The sequence below is a fragment of the Vicugna pacos genome, chromosome 8, assembly GCF_048564905.1.
Source record: "Vicugna pacos chromosome 8, VicPac4, whole genome shotgun sequence".
Lineage (NCBI taxonomy): Eukaryota > Metazoa > Chordata > Mammalia > Artiodactyla > Camelidae > Vicugna > Vicugna pacos.
In genome coordinates, this window is record NC_132994.1 from 69,579,137 (window position 1) to 69,599,988 (window position 20,852).

At 38.6% G+C, this 20,852-nt stretch overlaps 1 protein-coding gene and 1 long non-coding RNA gene across 3 annotated transcripts in view; one reads left to right on the plus strand and one right to left on the minus strand.

Moving 5' to 3' along the window:
- The window catches only part of LOC140697773 (uncharacterized), a 106,940-nt gene extending 91,391 nt beyond the window's left edge, over window positions 1–15,549 (plus strand). The window contains exons 7-8 of one of the 2 annotated variants that reach the window (XR_012075098.1): window positions 11,270–11,461; window positions 13,618–15,549. This is a non-coding gene — a long non-coding RNA (uncharacterized lncRNA). Of the gene's footprint in view, window positions 1–11,269; window positions 11,594–13,617 lie in introns of those variants that run through there. The other variant, XR_012075099.1, reaches the window with a different exon arrangement.
- On the minus strand, window positions 7,789–8,306 carry LOC107032880 (small ribosomal subunit protein uS12). Its single transcript, XM_072966338.1, has one exon. It carries the CDS (start codon window positions 8,277–8,279, stop codon window positions 7,848–7,850), a length of 432 nt encoding a protein of 143 aa, XP_072822439.1. The 5' UTR covers window positions 8,280–8,306; the 3' UTR covers window positions 7,789–7,847.
- Window positions 15,550–20,852: the final 5,303 nt, after the last annotated feature.

Genomic DNA, 20,852 nt, shown 5'->3' on the forward strand with positions numbered 1-20,852 from the left:
CTGTCATGAAGGCCTTGTAAAAATAGATTTGGGCAAGCAAACAAAGTCATTTTAATGCTAACACAGTGCTAGGCACATAATGAGCAATATTCTATAAAAACACTGAATTACTAAATAAAATTCTAAAATAATTTATTGCACCAATTTTCTAAGCAAATTATTAATTACTTTCTTACTCTGAATTTATATGATCACTGCAGCAAGAATTATCTTCCTTAAGCACCATTTAGATTTTTCAGACTCATTTTCAGAAACTGTAATAGGTCCAAATTTTTGTTCCTGTAAAATCCATACTGTTGGTCCATGTTGAAACATTTTCTGACAATTGGTTCTCTTCTCCCTAGTTTCCCTTTTTAAAAATTATTGTATATTTATATTATCTTTGCTAGCCTAGAACACATGTGAATCTGCCTCATAATTCACTCTCTCCAGTCCAAATGCTACTTCTGCCATCTGCAATGCCTTTCACCCTCTCCTCCACCATCCCAGATCAATCTCATTCTGCTCTTATTGCCATTTGTCACTGCAGCCAGATTTGCAGGATATAAGTACAGAGCAATGTATTTACAGTAATAAAGTTATGGAGCATTTTATTTCTGTTTTATACGGCTTCATGTCAACTCAATGCAGTTTTAATTATCTTTAGTGGAATATAAGCATGTTGGAAGCAAGAGCTGCTTTCATGACTTTCTTACTCTTACCAAAATGTTTAACATATACGGGAGGCTTGCTGGCCTAGTTAATTTAAAGGACCTGATAACATCTCAGAAAAAAACCAAAGTGACTTCACTTGAAAATAAAAAGAAATACATTTATGGATCACATCAATATTATATTGATGAGTCAATAGTAAAAAAGTGTCAAATATTTGTATGTAAATCAATCTAACAGTATAGTTAAATACCAATAAAAATCCCAATTAAGGCAGATCTATGGGGTAGATCTTTTTGAAAAGAAATTTTTTTTGTTTTGCTGGAATATATATTTTTTAAAACATTCTAAAATTCATCTCAAGAAATATTTTAAAAATGTATTAAGGAGGATATACTATATCAGTTATTATGCAAATATTTAAAAACTAGAATAACTAAAGCTCTGGCACTGGTGGAGAAATAGATATACAGATCAACAGAACATAACCGACAGTTTGGAATGGCCCATGCACATAAGGAGAATTTAGTTTTTCCTAGAGATAGAGATAGCATTTTATATTAGGGGATAAAGGATAACTTACTCAATAAATGCTGAAATTTTTTATTGAAGTCTAGTTGATTTACAATATTCTGTTAGTTTCTGGTGTACAGCATAGTGATTCAGTTATACATATATATTGTTTTCCATATTCTTTTCTATCATGGTTTATTACAGGATATTAGCTATAGTTCCCTGTGCTATATGGCAGGACCTTGTTTATTTTGTGTATAGTAGTTTGTATCTGATAATCCCAAACTCCTAATTTATCTCTCCCTCTCTCCCTTTTGCCAGAAGTTTTTTTCTATGTCTGTGAGTCTCTTTCTGTTTTGTAAATAAGTTCATTTGTGTTGTATTTTAGATTCCACATATAAGGGATATCATATGATGTTTGTCTTTCCCTTTCTGACTTACTTCGCTTAGTATGATAACCTCTAGGTCCATCCGTGTTGCTGTATATGGCATTATTTCATTCTTTCATGGCTGAGTAGTATTCCATTGTATATACATATAACATCTTCTTTATCCATTCATCTGTCAGTGGATGTTTAGGTTGCTTCCATGTCTTGGCTATTGTAAATAGTGAGCATTGGGGTGCATGTATCTTTTCAAATTAAAGTTTTCTCTGGATATATGCCCGGAGTTGGATTGCTGGGTCATATGTCAACTCTATTTTCCATTTTTTAAGGAACCTCTGTACTCTTTTCCATAGTGGCTGCACCAGTTTATATTACCACCATAAATATTGAAATATTTGGTTAACCTCTTGAAAAAGTAAAAATTTAGATCCCCATAATATAACAAAATTAATACCAGATGGAGTTAACAATTTCAAAATAAGGCAAATAAAAACAAAGCAACACAGAAGTATTAGTGGATATTTCCATAATCTGTAAGAAGAGAGAACTTTCTAAAAAATGATACCAAAGATAAGATAAAAAGTAAGAGAAATCCTGATAAAATTTTAAAATTCTGTGTAAAAACACCATAAACAATGTTTAATGGCAATGAACTGCCTGAAAAAAATGTTTATGATATGTAACACAGACAAAGGATTAAATACTCAGTATATAAAAAAATCTTTTGAAAGCAATAAGAAAAAGAATACCTCAATAGAAAAATGATCAGAGAACTTTAAAAAAGCTACATACAAAGTAATAAACACAAATAGCAAACAATTTTTTTAAATGTTTAACTATTTTAGTAGTCAAAAATGCAGTCATATTTTTGGCCTATCTGACTAGCAAAGACTGGAAAGCATGAGATCTAGCGCTGGAATGGGTATGGAGTAATGGAGCACTTTTATACACTGCTGGTGGAAGAGTATAGTTGTACAATCTTATGGAGTGAAATTTGGCAATACATCTCAAAAGTCTTTAGAAGGATACATCGCACGACTTACACACTCCATTAGAAGTAGAGAAATATATGCAAAAAAGACTGCTTATAGCAGCTGACCGTTACAACAAAATATTGGGGGGGAATCTGTTATTCAGGAAATCCCAAATAAAATAGCTTAAATAAGGTAGAAATTCACTTTCCTGCCATGTAAATAAAGTCCTGAGCTAAGCAATCCATGATCAACAGTAACCCAGGTTCCTTCTGTCTTGTGTCTACAGTCGCTTCTCTATGAGGATTCTACCTTGTGGTCCGAGGTAGTTATTTGATCTCCAAGCATCTCATCCATACACATCAGAAGTAGTATGTGAAGATACAGTAGGAAGAAATAAAGAGTTCTTATCTTTATGGATACTTCCTGGAAGCTGAACGTGACACTTCAGTTTGGTCACATAGCCACAACAGACTACAATGGAAAACTGGGAAATAAGCCTGTATTCCAAACAGCTCTTTCCAGCTAAAAACTAGGAGTCTTGTTACTAAGGAAGAAAGGAAGAAGTGCTTTTAGGAGATAACCTGCAGTCCTGCCACAGAACCAAAATATTGACTCATAAATGGTTCAACAACAAGTAAAGTATGGTACATTCAGAACATGAAATCTCTTATTTATCTATCTAGTTGCCTATTCATATATTTTTTCTATCTATTTATCTCTCTGAAGTGCTTTTTAGTTTCTAAAACAACAGAATCTCTAAATTATCTTTTTGGTAGTTTAATGTCTGACTATATTGTATTGTGATATGAAATGTAATCTGTATGAAGTGAGTAATTTGATATTTGTGTGACTGGATTGTGGTCACTCTCTGGTAATTATGTTTTCTTTAGTTATTGGGAGCAGGATTCTGTCTATGCCCTTTAGAACACGCTTATTGTTTTGTTTAAGGCATTTTATACTTCCTCTTTCCATAATTACTTGTAGGCTTTCTAAATCAGTTTCTCACACATGTGTGTCCAAAATACCCAGCATAACTGGTGGATTTAACAGTTCTTTTTGTATATCTCATCATTTGTCTTAATATATTTTTGAGGCTAGGGTTTTGGGTACATGCAAGTTCAGAATTATTATATTTTCTTGGTAATTTTTTGTCATTAAATAATGGCTCTTTTTATATCATATATATATACCTTTATACCTTCAATTCTATTTCATCTAATTAATATTGCTTCTCTACTTTTATTTGTTTAGTATTTATCTGGAATATTTTCCCATAATTTTACTTCAAATTTTAAGAGTCATTGTCTTTTATGCTTGCAAAGAGCATACAGATAGAATTTATATTTCAACTCAGATCATTTCTGCTTTTGAACAGGTGAATTTAATGTTTACATTTATTAGAATTGTTGATAGTTGGATTTATTTCTGCCATCTTATTTTCTGTTTTCTATTTACCATATTTTTCTTACTGTTTGGGTTTTTTCCCTGCTTCCTGTTGCATTGATTAAGTTAGTTCACTTTTTCCCCTTCTGGTGTTTTGGAAGATATATATTCTATTTCTTTTGGAGGTTACCCTTAAATTCTGAACATGCTGCACTGGACTTAAGGCTGAAGTTAATCAGTAGCTCTGTTCTCTCCTCCTATATTATTGTTGTCTAGCTTATCAGTTTCACCTGTTTTAAAAAAAAAATCTCTCCAACTTAGCCTTTATTATGAGGATTGTACGGCATCCCATATAGAGCTTCTCTTCCTCTCTGGAATTCGGAAACAATGTGGAGAAAGAAGGGAGGAGAGGGGCAGGAATAAGAGGTGGAAAATCAAAATACAATATTCTCTCTATTTCAGATAAAGCTGATTGGAGAAAGTGATTTTAGATCTGTGGCCAGATGGGCTTGCTGATACTCTATTCCTGAATTGGATGGACTTAGTCCCCAATGGCACAGTGAGACAACAGCAGGTTTCCCTAATAAGGCTGATCGCTCACCACCTGGACACAGGCAGACCAGAGTTTTCCTTCAGTGGGGCGGGCAGGTCTGAAGGGGAGAGAACAGCAGGGGCTGAGCCAAACCTGTTGGGTCTTCCTCCTAAACTTTCCAATCTTCCTGCCTTTTAGGAGGAATGGTTAAGGGCACAGAGAGAAGTTGAGAGTGTTCCTGTATTATTCCTTGTGGAGACAGTAGAATCTCTTTTCTATGGGCAGTAATTGTTCTTGTAAATATTGTTTTCTATAGCCCCTGCTTAAGGCTGGGCCTATAGAAAACATGAAGCTAAGATTTCCACTTCATGGCTCTTAACTTGATGGACCCTCCCAAGGCTTTAATACCAGAAGGAAGCAGCAGCTCCAGAAGAGTTGGAGGAACAAAGTCCCACTGGCCTGGAGGTCATTCTTCTTGCCCTGGTGGTGGTCTTAGAGCTGCAGAAGAAGGGGTGGGCATTGGGCACCAGTCCCCAGGGACAACTTACATTCCGTGGACCCCTCGGAGCGTCATTGTCTTCCCTAAGGAGAAGAATCTGACTGTGACACTGCTCCACTCTCAGCTTGACAGCCATGTGACTTGGCTTCGTTCATGGTCACCTTGGCACACCTCACTGCTGAGAACTGCCTGGGCAAGGTAGCGGGCGGGAGGGATACTGGGCGTGGTGAAACCCAGCCGACCTTGATCAGCCTGCTGTGACAGTGAGATCAAAGGACCGGAGTTATCTGAGGACTCCCCTCTACCAATAAGGAATGCGACGCTAAAATAAACTTTTCTAAACTATGATTTTTTTTTAAAAAAAGAACAAATTTTGACCAACTGTGTTAGAAGACTGGTTTATCTTGCTACTTGTTTGTATAGGATGGTATTTAAAAGTAACTATCACATTAAGAAGTGAGCAAAGAGAATGCAGGCAAAAAATGTTGGGTATAAAATGTATTATAGAGGAAGTAAAATTATAATAAAAATAATTAAAGATTATATTACATTCCTGGATTTTGTGAGGTTTTGTAGCATTTAGCTATAATTTAATTTTTAATTTGTTGTGATGTCTATTTTTACTCTAAGGAAATATAAACTTTTGTACCTAATTTTTTATTAGTACTTTGATACTCTTTTGTTAAAAAGTGTTCCTCAAATTATAAAAGCTTTATGTCACATAAAACATGGGTCCACCCCTGTTTTTTTCAGTTTTACAAAAATATTTGCCAATTTCTTTTCTCCTTGTTTCCAACATCTTTTTTCTGGATAATTTTCCTCCTTAATCAGTACCTCTTTTAGTAGTTCTTCAGTGAAGGTCTGCTAGGACTAAACTTTATATGGTCGTTATTTAGCCCTCACTCTTGAATGGAACTTAGCTGTGTAAAGGATTTTATTCAGGGTATGTTCCCCTCTGAGCACTTAGCGTTGTTATTTCACTTCTGGAGTTTGTCATCGTTGCAGAGAAATGTACCTTTCCTTCGAGAAAAGGTAATCTATCTTTCTCCTTGTTTTTTCTTTCTGTCTTTTGTGCCACTCTCATCCATCTAGGCTTGAATTTATTTTTATTTAACTTGCAAAGGCTGGGTGTGCTACAGTCTGAGGACTCATGTCCTTTTTCATTTCTGGAAAAGTGTGACTCTTTAGCATTCTGTCCTTTAAATTGTTTTTAATAAATACATACAAATAGATACAAAACAATATCTTTAAAATATACATAAAGTATAAAGAATATGGGAAAAATTAAAAAGATTAGTACACTTAAGTACTCACCATCCAATGCAGGAAAAGAACAAAACCAGTATTCTTCAATTCCCCCTGTAACACCACCTATTTCCTCTCCCTTCAGAGGCCACTATTATCCTAAACTTAGTATTTATCATTTATTCCTCTTCTTTGTAGCTCCACAAGGAGAATATATATTGTTATGAATGTTTTTAAACTTTGTATCAGGGAACTAATGCTGTACATGTTTTTCTACTTGTTTTTTCCACTCCAAATTGTGTCCCTGAGATTCTATCATGTCACTGAGTATAACTGATTTATTCCTGGTCATTACTGTACAGTGTCCTATCACTCACATTTTATCCATTCTATCAGTGGGTACTGGCTTTTTCTAGTGGACAGTCTTGGGTTTTCTACATAAAGCAACCATACAACATGTGAATTATAACAGTATTTCTCTTCTCACATTATTTCTGTGAATGTCTCTACAACTTTCTTTCTCAAATGCCTCTTAGAAGTATATTAGAATGAATCATTTTATCTTCCATGTCTCATAACTTCTCTTTACTATTTCCATCTTGTTATCTCTATGTTGCATTATGGGTGATTTATTCAGATCTGTTTTTCAATTGACTATTTTATATGATGATTTATCCATTGAGGTTTTTTTATTTGAATGAATTAATCTTTTACTGCCAGGAGTCCAATTTGGTCCTGTTTTGAATCTGCTTATTCTCTAACTCATACTGTTCTTTTGTTTCATTATTTCAATTCCTTCCTTTACGTTTTTCATCATTTTAAGCATAGCAATGTGTATAGTCCCTTTCAGAATGTTCAATTATCTATAGTTCTTTGAGTATTAATTTCATTAGTTACTGAGTCTTTTGGTTCATCCTCATTTCCTCATATGGTTTATAATTTTTTTCTTTTCCATTATGGTTTATTACAGGATATTGAATATAGTTCCCTGTGCTATACAGTAAGACCTTGCTGTTTATCTATCTTATATATATATATTAGTTTGTATTTGCTAATCTCAAACTCCTAATTTATCCTCCACATCCCCTTTCCCCTTTGGTAACCATAAGTGTGCTTTCTATGTCTGTGAGTCTGTTTCTGTTTCATAAATAAGTTCATTTGTGTCATATTTTAGATTCCATAAATAAGTAATATCATTTGATATTTGTATTTCTCTGACTATTTCACTTAGAATGATAATCTTTAAGTCCATCCATGCTGCAAATGGCATTATTTCATTCTTTTTATGGCTGAGTAATATTCCATTATATATATATATATTTATATGCAGTGTATGTGTGTGTGTGTATACATATATACATATACACACATACATATATATACACACACACACACACACACATATACCACAACTTATTTATCCAGTCATCTGTTGATGGACATTTAGGTTGGTTGCATGTCTTGGCTATTGTAAGTAGTGCTACTGTGAACATTGGGGTTCATAGATCTTTTTGAATTAGAGTTTTCTGCAGATATATGCCCAAAAGTGGGGTTGCTAGACCATATGGCAATTCTATTTTTATTTTTTATTTTATTTATTTTTTATTTTTTTTTATTTTTTGGCATATGAAAATTTATTACTATTGTGCTTTCACCATCAAAACTTATGATCTTGGTCTTTCCTTCTTGCCTTTGTATAAAGCCAAAAGAGAGACATTGGCTACTTTGACCACCTTAAAGCGGACTCCAGGAATGTCACCAACAGCATGACCTTTACGACCAAATCCAGCAACCAGAACTTCATCATTTTCCTCGATAAAATTCAAACAACCATCATTGGGTACAAAGGCTGTGATTTTTTTGCCATTCTTGATTAGCTGAACCCTGACACACTTCCTGATGGCAGAATTTGGCTGTTTGGCTTCAACCCCTACTTTTTCAAGCACAATTCCCTTTGCATGAGAAGCACCTCCAAAAGGGTTGGCCTTCAGGGCTGTGCCCAAATGGGCTTTTTTGTACTGTCTATCATGCCACTTATGGTCTCGTCGGTGGCTGCGGAGCTTCCTGGCAGTACGAAGACCGCGACACTTGCCCATCCTGCCGGCACCACGGGCCTGAGCGAAAGAGAGAAGTCGCCCAGGAAGGAGCCACAAGCCACCTCTATTTTTATTTTTTAAGGCACCTCCATACTATTTTCCATAGTGGCTGTACCAATTTAGATCCCCACCAACAGTGTAGGAGGGTTACCTTTTCTCCACATCCTCTCCAGTATTTTTTATTTGTAGGCTTTTAAGTGATGGCTGTTCCTATTGGTGTGAAGCGGTATCTCATTGTCGTTTTGATTTGCATTTCTCTAATAATTAGTGATGTTGAGCTTCTTTTCATGTGTCTATTGGCCTTCTGTATATCTTCCTTGGAGAAATGTCTATTTAGGTCTTCTGCCCATTTTTTGATTGGGTTGTTTTGTTATTGTTGTTGTTGTCGAGTTGTATGAGCTGTTTGCATATTTTGGAAATTAAGTCCTTGCCAGCCATATTATTTGCAAGTATTTTCTCCAAGTCCATAGCTTGTCATTTCATTTTGTTTATGGTTTCCTTTGCTGTGCAAAAGCTTATAAGTTTGATCAGGTCCCATGTGTTTATTTTTGCTTTTTTTTCTATTGCCATGGGAGACTGACCTAAGAAAATATTGGTATGGTTTATGTCAGAGAATATTTTGCCTATGTTCTCTCCTAGTTTTATGGTGTCATATCTTATATTTAAGTATTTAAACCACTTTAAATTTATTTTTGTGTATGGTGTGGGAGTGTGTTCTGACTTCATTGATTTACATGCAACTGTCCAGCTTTCCGAACACTACTTGCTGAAAAGACTGTCTTTTCTCCATTGTATATTCTGTGGTCAAAGATTAATTGACCATAGGTGTGTGGGTTTATTTCTGGGCTTTGTATTCTGTTCCATTGATTCATATGTCTATTTTTGTGCTGATACTGTGCTGTTTTGATTACTGTAGCTTTGTAGTATTATCTGTGTAATTTTTTATTGTGAGCGCATCTTAAACAGTGGTAATCTTTTCTGTGGGTGTCCTATGTACTCTCGATTATGGATTTGCTCCCTGTAGTGAGGATTTACATTTGATTCTGCAAGGGTCCTAGAGTTTTCATGGTCCTTGGCCATATTTGTTTTTTTCTTGCTCAATTTTTTGTCAGTTTATTAACTGAGTGTTCTCATGCAATAAGGCTAGAATAAAATTAGATCCTTCACTCAGGCTTGGGGTTTTACTTTCTTAAAAGAGCTATTTCTTTTTCCTTCATACTCAAAGCCTTGAATATTAGAAGATTCCTTTCTCTTTTCCTTTGATGGAGTTCTTTTTAGTGCCATTTTTACAGACTAAGCCACTTTGCAAGAGCCTTTCCTTAATTGAGCCCCTTAATTCCAGATATTCATCTTGAGTGGACCCATGGCCATGTCTTTTGTCTCCTTGTAAGATTTATACTCCAACCCCCATTCTATAGGTGCTGGTTCTGTCAGCCCAACCTTGTAGCTCAAGCTACCAGAGGATTTCCCTTTCTTCTATGTTGGCTTAATTATCTACATTTAAAAACACGGTTTATATGTTTATCGGTAATGTATTTTATTGATTATATTTTATGCAAAATATCTATGTGTTTATTACAGGAGGGTGTCTGCATCAGTCCCTCATGTTGCTGAGCCAGAAGTAGTAGAAGTCTTGATTTACACCCAAATTTACATCATATTTAAATAAGTATTCTTTCTTGAGGGGGATTACAGGTTATTTGGATTTTCTATTAAAGCCTTTTATTGTCTGTGCTTTATAAAATGATTGTGTAATACTTTTATTATTTGAAAATATTATTAAATGATTTCAATTTTGAAAAGGAGGTTTCATGAAAACTAAGTTATGGTATCATATTACCACATAGTTCAGAAATTATTTTACTCTTAACTATCTGTATGAAGCAGAGAGAGAAGTCACACAACATTCTAAAATTATTTTACATTTGACTTTAGAATGCATTACAATGAAACATCACCAATTCAGACTAGATGACAAAAGTGAATCTGAGATAGTCAAAAGCCTGAATATTTTGAATGCTTTTTAAAAATTTCTTTAAGTAAATGCTATAAATGAAAAAGAAATGGTGTCAGTTTGGAAATACAGAAAGGTACACAGGAGGTCTCCCTTTCCCTGTCCTCTCCCTTCCATTCTTCTTCACCCCTTACAGAGAACCACCCCCTGCAGATAGTTATCCTTTCAGTGTTGTTTTCCACAAATATAAACAAATATGTGTACCTATTCTTACGGCCCTTGCCTGTTATACAAAAGGTAACACACTATATATACCTTGGAGTTTTTTACTTGACAAAATACCTTATATGCTTCTCCATGCTGGAGGATGGAAATCTTTGTTCTCCAGTACTGTGAGGGTTGCATAGTACTCCACTGTGTGGATGCCCCGTAGTTATCTTGAACAAATTCCCCACTGTTGCTGAGCACTTGGGTTGTTTCTAATCTTTTGCTGTTAGAAACAATGTCATAAGGCATGATCCTGGCTGTAGGTCATTTTGTGCTACTAGAAGGTATCAATAGAACAGACGCTTCGAAGTGCAGTCACTGGTCAGTTCATTGATAATTTTGTTCGTTATTACCAAATCTTTCCAAAACGACTGTTCCATGTTTTACTAGTGCTAGCAACATATGAGAATTCTGTTCCTCCGCAGCCTCACCAACAGATCATGTTGTCAGACTTTTAAATTGTTTCCAAAGTGGTGGGAAGGTTGTAATTTTGGAGTCTAATAAAAGGTGAACTGTACTTTTAGGAAAGCCACACTAAACAATGTTTTATTATTTGGAATGGTCCTTCTTCCTTCCTTCTTTTCTGCTTTCCTTTAAATGCCATAGACCCAAATATTTTGTTTGGTTATGTGGGCTTAGTTATGTATTACAAAACCTGAAGCACTCTGGCTGTGATGAATAGACTGGCTGGGGTAGGTAAGAAAAATGAAGAATTTAAAATCCTGATTGGTGTCTGGGTCCTGAACAGCACGTGGACTTGTCTCTCCAGATCTTCTGGCAACCCTCCAGCCCTTGCACACCAATACGTGCTAGGCCCCCCGCAACCCGGAGCTGACCGCCCAGCCTTGGCTGAACAACATCACGTGTGCTCTCTCACCGCCAGCAGCCCTCTGACCGCCACCTCACACCTATTACCCATGGCACGTAGGATGTGGTGATAAGAATTTTTGAAGACTTGCAGGTAATACAGTTAGCAGACTAAGAACAAGCATGACCTTGAGAGTTGTTACACAGAGGCCTGAGCCAGAGTGATTGACGTCTGTGGGGGACTGAGGCACACAGGTGACCACCAGTACATTTCACTTTCAGTGTGTGTGGGTATGGAAGGATACATCTTTTTATTTCTGATATTTTTCTTATTTATCCTCCAGTCATTAAAAATGGCTTTGAGTAAACTATTGGAGAAGGCATGGGGTCTTTATGGACATACAGGCCACTCGTGATGTTACCAACTAGAGGAATGGATGACAATATCAGGTCCTGGATGTGGGGGGACACCTGCCCCTCTGTCCTCAAGAGAATGTTCCTCCTCCCTACAAACTCCCTGCTGCCGAGCATATAGCCACCGCCACTGGGGAGTTTTCATAGAGAAGCTGCCAGAAGGCAAATCAACATTTTTCAGAGACTATGAAATATATGTAGTTCCCCAAAATTTTTTAATTTAAAAACTTTTCAAAACAAAGAAATAAAAATCAGATCCTGACAAGATAATACAAGACCAAGATTGCATGTCATATAATAGCTAACATCTTATACTGGAATGAAAAAAAAAATTAGAAGTAAGGCCAAAGTACCTGGAAAATACATCTCAACCCAGCTATGATTAGCCTTGTTTTAGATCAATCATGTTAATAATTTTATTTTATTTTTTGTAGTACAAGGAAATCTCTAGTATCTATATCTAATAATTCTAATAATCTTGAGCTCTTTGGGATTATAATAAGAAAGATTTTGCAAAAGTATATTTTAGTCATAGCACCTTAAAAAAATCCTAAGTCTATAGGGTGGCCAGAAAGTCTTTTTTCATGCTAGTTAAAAGCTCCTCTCCATGAAAATCTTGTTTCCCCCATGTTGTTCCAGACATCTTCCCTGTCACTGACAGCTGAAAATCATTGAAGCATCCACAATAGCATTTTCTCAGCCATTGACTCTGGTTACATGGAGAGGAGAACTTTTGCTTCATGCTGTCCCAAGGCAAAGTTCCCCCTTTGTTAACCCCCTAAGGAGGTCATGCTATGGGAAGTTCTCCAGCTCTGAGAGAGAACGCTCTCTTTCTGCCTTGTTGCAGAAGGGAGGTGGTCTCACTTTCCTGTTCCTGCACCGACCACCACAAACTGCAATCAGATGAGCAGAGTGGCTAGCACTTGTCTTGCAATAATATGGTTCTATTGGGTGACCTTCTGAAATCACCACCCGCATTCTGACATGAGAAGGATCCTGCTTAATTTCCTTAGAATAATAGATTGATTACTAAGGGTACATTCTCATGCATAGGGACTTTGTGGCTCCTCAGGAAGTGTCAGAAGAGTTCAAGTATATCTGTCACATTGGTACCATGCTTGGGGGGAGGGAATGTTGCCCTGTTATCACTCTGACAGGTTGTAGAGGTCATTCATTCATTCAACAAACATGAATGGAGGGGCAGGTCCTACGTTAGACCCTGGATATAAAAAAATGTAGGGTGTCCTCCTGGAGCATTCAGTCTGGGGTTGGAGAAATAAAAAATTGCAACATACTATAATAAGGGCTGAAACAGTGATATCCACAAGTTGGTTGCATAGCTTACAGGTGACTGTTCCACTTGGTATGTGGGAACTGTGATCAGGAGGGCTTCACAAAGGGAGGGACATTGGGCTGAACTTTGAAAGACAGTAGCTCTTGACCAAGCAGTGGGAAAGAGAATAGAAAGTAGCAGATGTAAAGGCAAAGAGGTATGAGAAAGTCTGGTAGGGCAAGTGATTAGAAAGGTAATTTATCAATGACGACATCTCGGGGCGGTGAGTAGTAAGCCAGAGTCTGGAGGAAGTGGCTGGACAGTCAATGGAATGAAGTGCACTGAGAGAGGAACCAGAAGAAGGGTATCGAGGCAGAGACGCTGCTTTCCTGACCAGGGTCACCATGGTCAGCTGGCTGGTCTGACAGAAAAGGAGCAGGTGCACCCTCAGGGTTGGGCACTGGCAGCTAAGAGGAAAAGAAACTGGTGAAGGAAAAGGAGACAGCATAGACGCTTTGGGCTAGGATGGTCTCAGGGAGGCAGAAGAAGAGAGAAACAACTCTCTACAGACCTACAGAGTCATCAGAGTGGCCACCAACTGCTTCATTTGTCTCCTTTTGTAGGTCTGGACGTTGGAGTCTCTGCCAGTATGTGCTTCTCTCCCGTCAAAGACTCTGTCTTACGTCCTTGAAACTCCCATCCCACCACACTGTCGAGTCTTTTCATTCCTAGTTGGCACTTAGAAGAGCTTAGATGATCTAAATAGATCTCCCCCAACTTTAACAAGCAGGAGTAGAATGAAAATCGCAGAACACCATGCTTCAGGTTCCAATATATATTTCCAAAGACTGAAACTTAGGAAAGACAGGAAAAGATAAATGTTTTTTTTCCTGGAAGAAATTAGAACTTGGAGATGACACTTCTCCAGAAATCAGAATACACCAGGAATTATGAAATAAAGTGGAGGCAGAGGCGGGTGGACCAACTTTCAGGGAATTTAGTCATGGAAGTTCAGCAAGAAAGGTTATTCTAAAGTTTTAACCTTGAACCTAAATTTTTTAATGAATTATCTCACGTAGTAAGATGGTCTAGCCCAGTTAATGATAAATGTATCAAAGGATAAATTGCAATATGCAACACTGTTTTTTCCAGACTGGGTGAGAGTTCTAGTAACAGCTGTCTGGTCTCCAGAAGTCTCTGTCTGTTGTTCTTTTCCCATCCATCCCTCCTTTTCTCCCCCCTTCCCTTCCCTCACAGTTTTTCTCTTCCTTCTTTGTCTTCTTTTCCACAGCTCCCACCCTGGATGAGGCAAAATCTGAACTCCGTGCACCCACCCATCCTTGCCACTGCAGCCAGACCCACACAGTCCCCTCAGCAGGGCAGGGGTTCCAGAAGCCTCGGCCAGGAGTCCCCTTCTCTTCTCCCCTCCTTCTGGCTTTAACACCCGGCTCTTTTGTATTGTGGCCAATGCACTGGGCTTCATGATCCTCCAGAGCAAAAGTGTTCACATCATCCACTGTCCTCTCTAGCCTCAGAATCGTGGTGTGAACTTGGGCCTGGAAACACACCCTGTGGCTTCCAGGGTGCAGGGTCCCTCCCTCTCCCCGTCAGTACCCACACTGATCTACCAAGGATCAGCCGAAACAGAGCAATGACAAGTCCTGGGACTCCAGCCTTTAGGAAAGGGGTTGAGGATCCACAAGCTTGAACTCAGGATGGGAAGAAAACTTCTTCAGTATTTAGATATGCTTTCCTTTTCATACTTTCAGCCCATTGATACGTAGGGCTGTTTCTAAGGGTAACAGAATTCTGCAATCAGCAGTGTCTGTCCCCACTACCGCTGCCTCCTGGTCCACCTCAGACCCTCCTGCTTCCTCTCATCTTCCCCCTCACACCCTTACCTTCCTTTTACCTTCCTTCTCACCTCTTCTTCTGCATCAGAGTAGCCTTTCAGGAACGGATCCGATATACAGTCGTCATAAGGTATGAATGACTGATAAAAGCTGAAGGTATTACTCGTTAGAAGCATATTTTTATTTTGACAGGGCTCAAAGCCTTTAGAGAAAGGAACACATCCATAAATCTTTAATGGAGAAATTTTAATTAGGTAACAGGAGAAATGTTTGGGGTTGAGTGGAGTATACTGTTTTCCTGAAATAACATGCCAGACATCTATTCTATTTAGAAATTAAAGTACACACACACACACACTCCCTACTTACCTGTTTAATTCCAGGCAATATGTTAAATGCTTTACATATACTCTCTCATTTAATTCTTAGCAAAAAAAAAATCTTGAAAAGTAGATATTTAGTGTTTCACATAAACTCTGCTGCACAAGGTTAAGTAAATTGCCAAACATGCACAGCCCATAAATGTGGAATTGGGATGTGAATCCAGCTTCTTTCTACAGATCAGGAAGTCCCCCGAGGTAGCACTCTTTTCATGTGGTGGGAAGCAGTTTTCCTGCCTGCCTCCTGGGTTGCTCAGTTAATGAACATATAGAGCCTTAAGAATCTTTTCCAATAAGTCATATTAAAATGTGCCCTTACTCATCTTTGTTTTTCTCTGAACTCCCCAGAGTTTGTGTATGTCATCCTTGTAATGTTGTGCCCCGAATGAAACATACTGGCCTGGTCTCTTTTCATTTTCAGCCTATGCAGGATATAAAAAATAAACAGCATATGGTGAAAAGTTAATGAGATTAAAAAAAAGAAGTTCACTTAAAATAATCCACGGGCTTTTCTACATGTGTTCTTGGTCTGGTTTCAAAAACCACAGGAGTTTTACTATGCTTTAGAAAAGAGCAAGTATTTGCATTGTTTCTGTTGGGGTCAGTGGGAAACCAATCTCATAGAATCGGCACTAATAATCATGTTTATAAACAAGTGCCATGCTAAACTAGTGCAGTCCGAGACTCGCTCTAGCATTAACATGTTGAAAGCAACTCTGTAACACTCTCTCCAGTGACAAATCTCATGCCCACACAATGTTCCTTTAGCCTACAAGAATAACAGAGTCCTACCTAGAGAAGATGGAAAGTCAGACAAACAGGTAGACCTGTCCTTTTCAGAAAAATTTCCTACACCTTGAAGCAAATACAAAATGAAGTAGGGAATCCTGTCTTTATTTTTAAAGCATAACCACATAAAAAGTTATTGCTGCTTAAGCTACCTGGGTTCTCTGCACTGAAAGGAACAACTAATTTGAAAATGCATGTAAATCATTTTATTTGCACATTTGTGTTCAGCCACAAAGTTCTCTCAACAATTAAGGGCTAAGAGCCCACTGTGGGTCCAGGACTGTTTTGAGCATTGTGGAAGATGGAAGAGAAATTGAAGATAGGGACTTTGTCCTTAAGGAATTGATAATCCAGCTGGAGAGATGTAAGGTCCTTGATAAAATAAATAATGGTATCAAACCCATCCCAGTGCCAGGCACTGTGCTTGGAGCTTTGCAGGGATTCACTCATCTGTCTTGATCCAGAAGCACAGGGGCATAGGTACTGTCATTTCACAAGGAAATCAAGGCTTGAGAGGTTTACTGAACTCTCAGAGCTGTTGTGAGGATTATATGAGAAATCATAATGCACTATATCAGTTAGGTTTAGATTTTGTTTCCTACTGAAAAAAAGAAAAAAGAAAAAAATCCCAAACAAACAAACACCAAACCAAGCCAAAAAAAAAAAAAAAGTTAGCAGCTTAAACAGAGGTTTATTTTTCTCTCTCATAGACCAAGTTCAGAGGCAGACAGTAACTAAGCCAGCACCACAGCTCTCCTTAAACACATGGCCACACCTACCTCCAAGGGATCTGGGAAATGTAAACTTGTTTTTTATATGAGTGGTCATGTGCCCAGTTAAAAATTGGGGTTTCTCTTACTAAAGGTGAGGAGAACAGATGCTAGGTTAGGCAACTTGCATCACTGCCATATGTATGCAAAGTGCTGGGCACAGGATAAACACAATAAATGTTGTCCTAATAGTTATAAAACTCAAAGCAGCCCAGAGGTAGCATGGTTTATTGATTAAGTACAACTATTTCTGCTTGAGGTTTTCCCTTATCTAGACTCATGCCCTGCCCCTAAATAGGGAGGTGGGTGAGATGAAGGCAGTGCATGTGGGGTGCTCCAAATACTGCCTCCTGGGAGCATCGCCTCCCAGGGCTGGCCGCTCCTTTTCTTCCTCCAGACACCCAAGGTGGCTTGCCCCAAGGTTTACACCTGTGGAAAGGTGGCAGAAAGCCAAGTTATGACACAAAACGAGGATACTGCCCACGCCTGGTCATTTCCCAACAGGGGCTTCTGCTTTCTTTCCATGTTCCCTTTCAGGGACTGCAAATGACAGCTCTGGCCTCTCACAAATGGAGGAGCAGGGCAGTCACAATGCATAGCTCCAGAAGATAAGCAGCCACACTGGAGAGAGGTGTCCTTTAATCAGTGACAACCAGCATGACACTCCCTGGCACTGTGCAAACAGGAGGTTCTGGGAAGGGAGGCAAATTGGAATCTATGGGTTGGGTGTCTTGACTCATTTGGTTTATTTGTTTCCAAGAGTTTTCCATGGATCGTCTCAACCTCACAAATTCCTAGATAAGAGAGAGAAGGCTCTCACATCACAAAATATTTACACTGTATGGATTTGAGGAGTTTCCCTCAGCTTCTTAAAACTTCTAAGTTGTTTTTAGGGCTGAGATTCTACTACGAACAGAGTTGGCTTATCAGGGCAGCGGTGGTGGTGGGGAGCAGTGTAGAGAGAACTGGGTAGAATAGATGGATGGGGCAGTGGCCAGGATGGTAGGGATAAAAGCTGGAATTTCCAGCTGCTTTGTCATTGGTTCGGATCAGGAAGGAGTGGGAGAGCCCTGTACAGAGTCTCAAGTGTAGACTTTGGTGTGGTTGCCAAGAAAGGTTACAGTTTAGTCCTGGAGATACAATAACTAGGGGAAAAGGTGTTCATCTTTTTCTTCTTATTATTATTTTAAACTTGTGGTCTATTAACAGACTACACAGCCTGTGAGGCACTGTGAATTAATTAAAAAAAAATAGATACATCTTAGAGCTATTCTGTGAAAATCACACTTGCATTGCCTTCTATTTTTTTTTCATTGCCTTCTATTTTTGAGGCCGAATATGTTTTAAAAAACTGTAAACATTAAACTCATTTTTATGATCCTCTTTTATTATTCCTCAATATCATCGTATACTGGCAGCCTCAACAAATGAAGGTGGCCAGGCCTCGGGCCGAGCGGCTGGAGCCTGGACTCCTGGGACCAGCCTCCACTCCCGCTCCCTTCCTCTGGCTCCGCCTCTCTTCCCAGCAGCCAGTGGGTCCCGGGACAAGCCGGCCCCGCCCGCGTCCGCCCCCTGCTTAGATGCTGCAGTTGCTCCGCGCCGCTGTCGGAGGACCAGCCCTGAGGGAACTGGGCTGCGGGCCCAGCGTGTGGCCCCCACCTCGCCGGCGCGCCTGCCCCTCTCTGCTCTCCAGCCCCGCTGGCCTCCTGCCGTCTGGGACGCCCTTTCCCTTCTTTCCCTGGTTGATTCTCACTTTTCGGTTTTCAGCCCCATTTCCTCCGGGAAGCCTTCCCTCAGGCCCCAGTCTACGTCAGCGTCTTCGTTTATTTCCCTCCTAGAACCCCGCATCTTTCCTTCAGAGCACGTTATCTCTGTGCAATTATACATTTATTAGTGGGATCATCTGATTAACGTCGAGCTGGTAGATAGTGCGGGAAGCTTTTTTTTTTTTTTTTTTCCACTGCAGGGGCTGCAGAGCCTAGCCCCTGGCGGTGCAGGGTAGGCAGGCCTCCGCAATTCTTTGAAGAATGAATGAATGAATGAATGGGGTTGAGCCAAGAAGCTGTCTTCCCAGCTGCTCCTTGTGGACTAGTCTTTGGGTGGGAAACCTTTAACCCACATGGTCCCCGAGAAAGCAGGTCATCAGCACCACAGAGAGAAGTACAGCCTGAGAGGAGACGTCTGAGAGTTAGAGAAGATGCCAGGCATAGACTGCTGAATTTTAAGTCCTATAGTAACATATTACAATGTGGAAATTTCCTTCTTTATCTCCCTAACTTCGTTGAAGTTAGGGAGATAAAAAATATTTATGCTTAACCACTTGGGCATTTTTAGAGGAATGCATTGATAAGCAAATCCCCCAATGAAATTATGTCATTTTGTGTAAGAAAAGCATATAACCCAGTCCTTTGGACCTTAGCAGAACAGATGACTGTCAATAATTTACCCTTAAAGGCGCCTACTGATGCTCTTAATGAATTAGGGACAAAGCAGTTGAAGATAAGCAGGGTGAGATAAATATCACAAATGTGCTACATTAATGCTCCTGAGTTGTTTGAAATTTATTGTGCTTCAAAAGTAGTTTTATTTTAGAAGTTTATGTGTACTATGAAGCAATTAATCACATACGACAAACACCCAGAAGGCCCTCAAATATCCCACTAAAAATCTTCCCAGAAAATTGAGGTGATTAGCTCTCTAAATGACTTCTGCATATATTCTTGATTATTACAAAACGACCTCAAATACATTTATTTCCTAGGTATTTATTTACGAGGAACTAGAGTGGTGTTATCAATAAAGTGCCTTTATTCAAGCAGCAGGTTATCAGTGACAGAAGCCATATAGATGATTATGTGACATGATGTGATCATAGGCGATACTATTAAAAGGCACCAGTTGGTGCTCAATAAGTGATTCTGCTGATGGCAGAATGAATGAGGACAATGCAGGAAATAAAGTGAAAGAAATGCCATTGAACACACATTTGTCTAAAAGTTAAAAATTTCTAAACTTAGGCTGTAATAAAAATTTTTATTACACATCACTCAAAATGTGGACAGTCCAGTATAAGATACAAAGTACAATGTTCCAAAATGTATTAGGGAAATAAATGTAATTTATTTCACTGCTGTTACTATGTTTCTAGGGACTTTGGAGAGAAACTGTAGTAGCCTAAAGGGATACTTGACTTAGGGTTCTGGGATTCTAGCTCCAATATTGTTGAGTTCCCAGCGTCATGTCAGAACTGTGCCAGATGGAGAATTAGGGCAAGGTGCCCAGCCGATGGCAGCCAGTAAGGCAGAGCTGCAGGGAATGCTGTTAGGTGGAGAAGTCTGAACTTGCTTCTTTGCTGGCCAAATCCTCCATGACGTTTCAGGGCAGCCCTGAGTAAGTTTAGGTAATAGTTTATCTCCCCTATTGAGGACAGGATGAAGGTAATATTCATCTTTTTATTCTCAGGGCATGTCACAAAATAGATTCTAGATAAACTTGTCAAAAAAAAAGTATAGTTGATCCCCATCCAGATTTATTATCCCCACTATATTCTTAGTAAATAGAATAGTGTTACTGTTAATCACAGTCCCCAAATTTAAATTATCTCTTGCCTAGATTTTTTTCAAATCCTAATTGTTTTGCATCCTAAACTTATGGATTACTATTCAATTTGCATAGTTGTTTCAAATCAAATGCTATATCACATATCTTGCATTTACTCAGTTATTCCCTGCTAACATCTAAATCGGAGAAGTGAAAAGGACAATTGTTTAGTGCTTTTTAAAGTCCCTGACCAAGATCAGTAGGGAAATCCCATTAGCTCCATTCATCGCATTTCTCATAAATCTAAAAGGAAAGCAAGTATCCAAAGCCTTATTCTTTAATAGTTCTTATTTGTAAAACCTTGACAGGGCTTTATTGCAAATTGCTTCCAAATTATGTAAAGAATACGGAGAAATATGATGGGTAGTGAATCGTGATAGTTTTACTTGCTGAATAAATAACCAGAACAGTAAAAGGGGACTAATCTGAAAGCAAACAGTATGATGGGCTACGATGAGGCAGAAAG